General features: G+C 42.2%; 2 protein-coding genes across 2 annotated transcripts; one reads left to right on the top strand and one right to left on the bottom strand.

The window, feature by feature from the left end:
• Positions 1-1,266: 1,266 nt before the first annotated feature.
• On the top strand, positions 1,267-3,672 carry LOC122005452 (DNA topoisomerase 6 subunit A-like). Its single transcript, XM_042560486.1, has 2 exons — positions 1,267-2,687; positions 3,472-3,672. Exon 1 carries the CDS (start codon positions 1,364-1,366, stop codon positions 2,672-2,674), a length of 1,311 nt encoding a protein of 436 aa, XP_042416420.1. The 5' UTR covers positions 1,267-1,363; the 3' UTR covers positions 2,675-2,687; positions 3,472-3,672.
• Positions 3,673-4,138: 466 nt separating this feature from the next.
• LOC122005454 (probable sugar phosphate/phosphate translocator At3g11320) lies at positions 4,139-7,101 on the bottom strand. The gene is made up of 4 exons (XM_042560487.1): positions 6,420-7,101; positions 5,780-5,883; positions 5,469-5,697; positions 4,139-4,565 (listed from the first exon to the last, which is right to left on the bottom strand). Exons 1-4 carry the CDS (start codon positions 6,891-6,893, stop codon positions 4,413-4,415), a joined length of 960 nt encoding a protein of 319 aa, XP_042416421.1. The 5' UTR covers positions 6,894-7,101; the 3' UTR covers positions 4,139-4,412.

Raw genomic sequence — 7,101 nt, 5'->3', positions numbered from 1 at the left:
TTCAAAATGCCAACGCTGTTGTTGAGGCTTAACTGTAATGGAGGGCGCACAACAGTCAGGCAATGCACTCGAATTTTGCTTATTAGAACAAATCCAAACAGTTGCTTCTTGTGCTCCAATACAATCTTAAAACAATACCAACCATGCCACTACTCTGTGTTTAAATACATAAACCATACTACCTGAGGACTGAAATAGCTGCCCTTCTTGTCTGCAAAACATTTTATAGAAAAATAATAATGATAATCAAAGGGCCCTAATCGAACCCTCTCAGATTGATATTCTTTCGGTGTCACTGCTTGGGTCTTAGCCTCTTAGGATTGTGTTTGTGAAAAGGCAACTAAGAGCTGATACGACATCGGCATTCCAAGTCCTCATGCTGGGCTTCTCCTGCACGCATCTTGAAGAAATGGCAATTGTCTGGTATAAATTCCGGATTGGACACTGACCCTTAAGCATTGGATCCCATTTGAGAGAAATTCTTCCTGTCTTCGAACACTGGCAGCGCCTGCAACCAAATAAAGCATGATTAATGATATCGATGAATCAATGACTTTTTGGAAAGGTTTCATTTCCTAACGAGCATGAAGAAGCTCTTCCTTTGTAGTAAAGATCAAACCATATCTCAAATATTAACTAACAGCATACTTAGAATGAAATAGAAACGAGATGACTACCAAAGTATTTAACGAGACAAACAAATGCAAACTCACCCACGAAACTAGATTGTGCTCGCCTGCACTTCTTGAATTGTCGATAGCTCTTCTTCCGGAGATAAGTTCTAAACAACTATTCAAAAGCTGTACACATCTGATTTTAGTGTTACCTGTCTAGTCTTAGCGTATTCTGGTGCACAGTTCCCATGTGTACCCATCACTCTGGTGGAGATACGAGTATTATCACACAGTAGCCATGGTGATGGCGGTGACCAGAGATGGAGTCCTCGGAACCCTGCTCCTGCTCTTTCCGGCGATGGAGCAAGGGAGAGAAGGGAAGCGGTGGAGGAAGAAGGGAAATAGGAGAAGCCAATATGGAAGGGATCTCGATTCTCGATAACAAACATTTGGAGCAAATGCAACAGCTTGTTGCAAGCTTCAATTTGAGGACGCATCTATAACTATTTAGAGAAAATTTATTTTACTCTATATTTTATTTTATTTTTATTTTTTTAAAATAGCCTCTTAGTATTAATATTACTATTATCATTTTAAAAAATAAATTTAAAATTCAGATTTAATTAGTTAATTTACTAAATTTAGCAAAGGCCTTTTTAATTGGGGGAAAAAAAAGAGAGAAGCCCTAGAAGTTGGTAAACACTGGACTGTCCATCTTGTCTTCCTCCAGGGCACCGCCGAACTGCTCGATGTCTGAGAGGAAGCGGCGCCGCTCTGAGGCGGCCGCACCGGTGGCCTCTATTTCGGGCGGTTCCACCTTGAAGAAACCCCGGAGGCAGGACTCCCACGCCCAAGGGCTGCGGAAGCATCTCAAGTCCGACGCCGAAATCCTCGCCTCCATTCGCGAGATGTACGAAGCTTCCCGATCTGAAGCCTCCTCCTCCAAGGCCGTCTCCCTTTCCGACCTCAACCTCTCTTCCGCCTGCCGCGAGGTCTCCGATCGCGACGTTGCCTCCGTGCAGGTCGCCATCGAGCGCACCGTCCTCGCGGTGGCCCGATCCATCCTTGCTGGGAGCGGCTTCTCCTTCGACGTGCCCTCCCGCGCTGCCTCCAACCAGCTTTACGTCCCCGAGATCGACCGCATCGTGCTCCGCGACAAATCATCCTCACGCCCATTCGCTAGTCTCTCCACCGTCCGCAAGGCCACCATTACAGCCCGCGTGCTTTCCCTCGTCTACGCCGTCCTTCGCCGAGACATCCACATCACTAAGCGCGACCTCTTCTACACCGACGTGAAGCTCTTCCAGGACCAGTCCCACTCCGATGCCGTCCTTGATGACGTCTCTTGCATGCTCGGATGCACCCGATCCTCCCTCCACGTCGTTGCCTCCGAGAAGGGTGTCGTCGTTGGTCGCCTCGTCTTCACTGACGACGGTGACCGAATTGACTGCACTAAGATGGGCATCGGCGGCAAGGCCATTCCCCCAAACATTGACCGGGTCGGCAACCTCGAAAGCGACGCCCTGTTCATTCTTCTCGTAGAGAAAGACGCCGCATTTATGAGGCTCGCGGAGGATCGTTTCTACAACAGGTTCCCCTGCATTATCGTCACCGCCAAAGGCCAGCCGGATGTTGCTACCAGGCTCTTCCTCAAGCGGATGAAGACTGAACTGAAGCTCCCGGTTCTGGCACTCGTCGACAGTGATCCCTACGGCCTCAAGATCCTCTCAGTGTACATGTGTGGGTCAAAGAATATGTCTTACGACAGCTCGAACTTGACGACTCCTGATATCAAATGGCTGGGGGTTCGGCCCAGCGATCTGGATAAATACAAGGTGCCGGAGCAATGTCGGCTCCCCATGACAGATCAAGACGTGAAGGCTGGGAAAGACTTGTTGGAGGAGGACTTCGTTAAGAAGAATGAAGGGTGGGTCAAGGAGCTCGAGATGATGGTCAAGACAAGGCAAAAGGCTGAGATACAAGCACTAAGTTCATTTGGATTCCAGTATCTCTCTGAGGTGTATTTACCTCTGAAATTGCAGCAGAGGGATTGGCTGTGAAGTCGTTTCTCTGGTAAAGACTCTATCTTTCAGTGCATGGTTCTATATAGCTTCTTCATTTGCAATGCTGCTTCTGCCCTTTTTTGTTGACAATCAGATTGCTTTTCAATGAGATTTTTGAGTTGTTAATGCTACAAACTGATTTAGTTGCAGTAGCAACATAAGGATAAGTAGTTATCGCTTGCATTAAGTGATTCTAGCTTTGGTTATTATCAGTACTTCTAGGAGTAATACGAGCAACGGTTATAGTTTTAGTCTCATTTTCACTTTTTTGACTGACCATATCTTGTTTCCATGTTTTTGAAACAAACAATGCCTAGGTTCTGGTTTTTGAATCTGATCTAGCTGCACCATTCTTCCCACTATTTTTATTGACAGGTTCTTCTATTCTCTCCCTTTAGGTGTCTTTACTTTTACTCGAACTTTGTATTGCAAACTCTATTAGTATGGTTATTCTAAATTGCCCGATAGTTGTAAGCTGAATGATAACGCCTCAATCTAACAAAACACCGTATAATAACCTGTCAATTTTAGGATGTTAATTCTCTTATCCATGATTGCAATAACTTAGATTATAAGGAAATAGTCAGCTGGGATATTGTCTCTAACAAATAGATCAGTGTTTAATATCTTGCCCAATGTATGGTTTCAATTCGCTAATTCATGAATGCAATGTAATTCATAGATAACGAAGTTAACTTTTCCATGTGGATTGTCTCAAAACTGTTATTAAGCTACACTAACTTCTCTAGCCCTTTCCGGTAATCTCTTTCTTGTGCAATGCTTTTGGGTCACAGGCTGAGACATCTGGAAGATCAATCCTCTTAGCCTAGTCCGAATTGCCCACACAACCTATGTGATGGTATGAGTTCAATTGATGGAAGTGGTAGTGGTTGCGATGAGATTGAATTCCATTGTAAACCAAAAACATTGTGTTGTAACTAACATTATCATGGTTTAAGCAACAATAACAAGATCGTCGATTGGTTTCTAAGTTACGAATTTCTTGGATTGCAATGTTTAAAATAGAATGATAGTAGTAAGTTGAAGGATTAGCAGAAGCATTCTCTTGGATTGCCATACAGTAGTTTCTCCTGAATTGCTGAATGATTGATTGGCTTTATTTGTTTTTCCTTATTAATGAAATGATATCTACCGAATAAATCTTCAAGTCACTTGCAACTATATTGTAAGAGCTGACTGTACTGGTTACATTTGATCCTATAAAGAAATCCTCTATGTAAAGGATGAGATATACATGTAACTAGAATATAAAAACACAATGAAATGAATCAACATACACGTGAATGATATGAATCAACATATAGGTTAAATTAAGAGCAAAATCTGGGTCGGATCTTAGCGGATACTTAAGCCGTCAGGATGCAAAAAAAAAATCATTGGCTACAATTGGGTACCTCACACATCAGGAATATAATATGATCAACCGAGAACAAATTGTAGTTTAGATCAATAATATGATTGCGGCGAAATTTATAGATAGAACAATACTCTTACAAAAAATTTAGAATGTATAATTGTGTGTATAACAAGATGATGAAGGCCCAGAATGCTTACCAACTTGATGTAAACAACGCATCTAACAAACAAATTATCTTCCTCTGAGCACACTATTTGGCTTATAAATGGTACAAAAGAGACTTCAATTCATTCCTTGTGATCCAATATGTTATGGGGTCACAAGTACCGGTGAGGACTGGGCTAATAGCTGCTAGGATTAACTTCCCTTGTTACGCTTCTTTGACTCACTGTAGAGAATTACACCAATAATGGTCAGTGTGTAACCAGCCATTCCTGTAACGGAGACTGGGTTCCTGAATATTAAGATTGAGATGACCACAGCCACAGCTCCTTTTGCATTTCCGAGAACCTTTATGGAAAGAAAAAAAAACAAGATTAGTATGCAACTCAGTTACCTGTTAGAATCATATTGTGATCAAAACTTTTCAGCTTAATTAGAGTAATACAGTTATTTAATATATTGTGTTGGTTGTAATAGAATTAAATGTAGTAAACAAGCAAACACAATATAGTCACTCTGATTGCCTGAAATACTTTGGGTTTTGTGACTTTAAGGCTTGATGAAGAATATTAAGGGATCATGTACCACCTCAAATCTTCTTGTCTCCTCTCTCAGCTGTGTTTCAAGATTTTAGATGATTAATCAATTCATCGGTTTGCAGGTTTGGCTCCTTGTCTCCAAATGCTAGAACTACTACTGACAAAATGATCAATTTAGATTTCGAACAACTTAGCCATTAAGATTACTTGCTTCAATTGGTAACCCAATACAAAATTGTGAGACTAACTCCTTTTGACTGATCCAATTGGTAGGTGTATTGAGTTAATTTACTTTGATTACTTATATTGGCATTATTCTAACGTAATTTTGTAAACAATAACAGAAAAAACTCCCTAATTAAGAAGCACTAGAGATATGATAGAAAAGATTGATAACAGTTGTCAGTTTCAATATTTTTGGTGGTTTATATATATGTTCATGTTTCTCCCAACTGTTCTGAGTCTGTTTCATGGATCCTTTCTCTAACTTATGCATGATAATGTCAATAGCGACATTCAAAAAAAGTAAATTATAATTACATTAACAAAAAATAATTTTCTTTGACTTCCCTCCATTCTTAAACCCTTACACATTCGACTCTAATCAATCTAATTCTTCTAAACTATAATATCTATTCAGTTCCAGGAATGGAATTTCTGAAAATGAGTTCATAATTTAATATTCATGAACAAAACATTGAACAAGGTGTACCTGAAGGGTCAAAGGGCTCGTATGTTTGGTGACCAGGAAATTGGTCAAGTTCACAAAGTAGGCCAAAGAAGAGTTGAACAGGAGATACCATATAATCTTGAAATCTTGTCTAGCAAGTGCTATTGTGGTACCAACCACATTTTCCTCCATTATAATTGTTGCAGGAAGTAAAAAAACAACTGCGATTGGAGCCATATATAGAAGGAGATTCATAGAGTTCAACTTTTCCCTGTACAAGAAAAGAAGTGGTTAAGAAAATCTGTCTTTTTTTTTTTTGAATTTTTGAATTTTCAAGGGAATTGATAGCTCACCCTTCAGAGGACATCAAAATTCCCTGCAACACTGACTTAAGTGCCCTAGCAGCAGTAGCACCAATACACATAATGAAACCAAACAAATGAAAGCTTGGCTCCCCCTACAAAGGTTAACCATCATAGTGTCAGCATTGAGGTCTAGTCGAATGTTTAAGAAACTTTTGCTCTACAACACAAGCACTATTACAACCTAGAATGAAGCATGGCATAACAAAGCACCTTTCAATCAGACAATCAACGTTGAACATCCAAATGTAGGCAACCAAATAAAACATGGTCGTGTAACTACAAAATAGCAGGCAGAACAAACTATTCTACCAATCCACAAGCCTACTAGTCAACCATATAAGAAATAGTCAATTGACATCATTGTAACAACTATTTAACATAGGAAGCCAAGTCAAGGGACCTAAAAGACGAGAATATGAACTAGGAGGCAAAGAAACGATAAACCATGAACCATAAGCTCATCTAGTACCTATTGGCCATTCGAAATTGAAACTAAATGACTCTGACAGAGGAGATGATCTGCAAACAAACAAGTTATCTAAAATACACATGAATCAAACATTCCTGAGAACTGTGGGTATCTATCTGATGAATCACATATATCAATGGGCATATGCAAAGTACTCACCCCACTAGCTATAATGACACCGGTGACGACGGGAATGAGGGTAATGTAGGTGACCCACGATTCCTGCCGGAGAGTCATAAGGTACGCGAAGACGGCGGTGAAGAAGGGCGTGGTAGCCCCGACCGCCTGGTTGAACGAAACGGGTAGGTACCGGAGCGACACGTTCCCGCTAACCACCGAACCGCAGAAGACGAGGCTGAGGGCAGCGATCTTCATGAACTGGACGCGCGACCGGATGAACTGCATCGGCACGATCTTGAGCCAGGCGATGGCGACGTAGCTAAAGAGGGAGCAGGCCGTCATGTGACACATGGTGAGGAAGATCGGGTACTTAAACCCGTAGTTGCTGAGCAGGTACTTGTTGAGGAGGAGCACCCCGATGTTGGAGGAGTACCACGCGGTGACAAGCCCGATGGTGAATAACTGCCCATTCGACTGCGCCGGCGACATCGCTGCCGCCGCCTTCCCGCTCATCGCCTCCGGATCCTCTTCGCCGCCTCCGGATCTACGAGGGGATGCGCGGATCGATGGAGGGAGCAGGCTCCGAAGTTCTCGGATCGGAGCGCTCTTCGCCCTATCCCGGTGATCGAGATCGGTCCTCGGAGCGAGAAAATCCGGCGATTCGATCGGATCTGGGACGGGAGAAGATAAAACGGATGTTAGAGAGGAGGGGAAGGCTGAA

The sequence above is a fragment of the Zingiber officinale genome, chromosome 7B, assembly GCF_018446385.1.
Source record: "Zingiber officinale cultivar Zhangliang chromosome 7B, Zo_v1.1, whole genome shotgun sequence".
In the NCBI taxonomy this organism is placed as follows: Eukaryota; Viridiplantae; Streptophyta; class Magnoliopsida; order Zingiberales; family Zingiberaceae; genus Zingiber; species Zingiber officinale.
The sequence above is the reverse complement of the archived record's forward strand: the minus strand, read 5'-3'. Positions and strand labels throughout refer to the sequence as shown.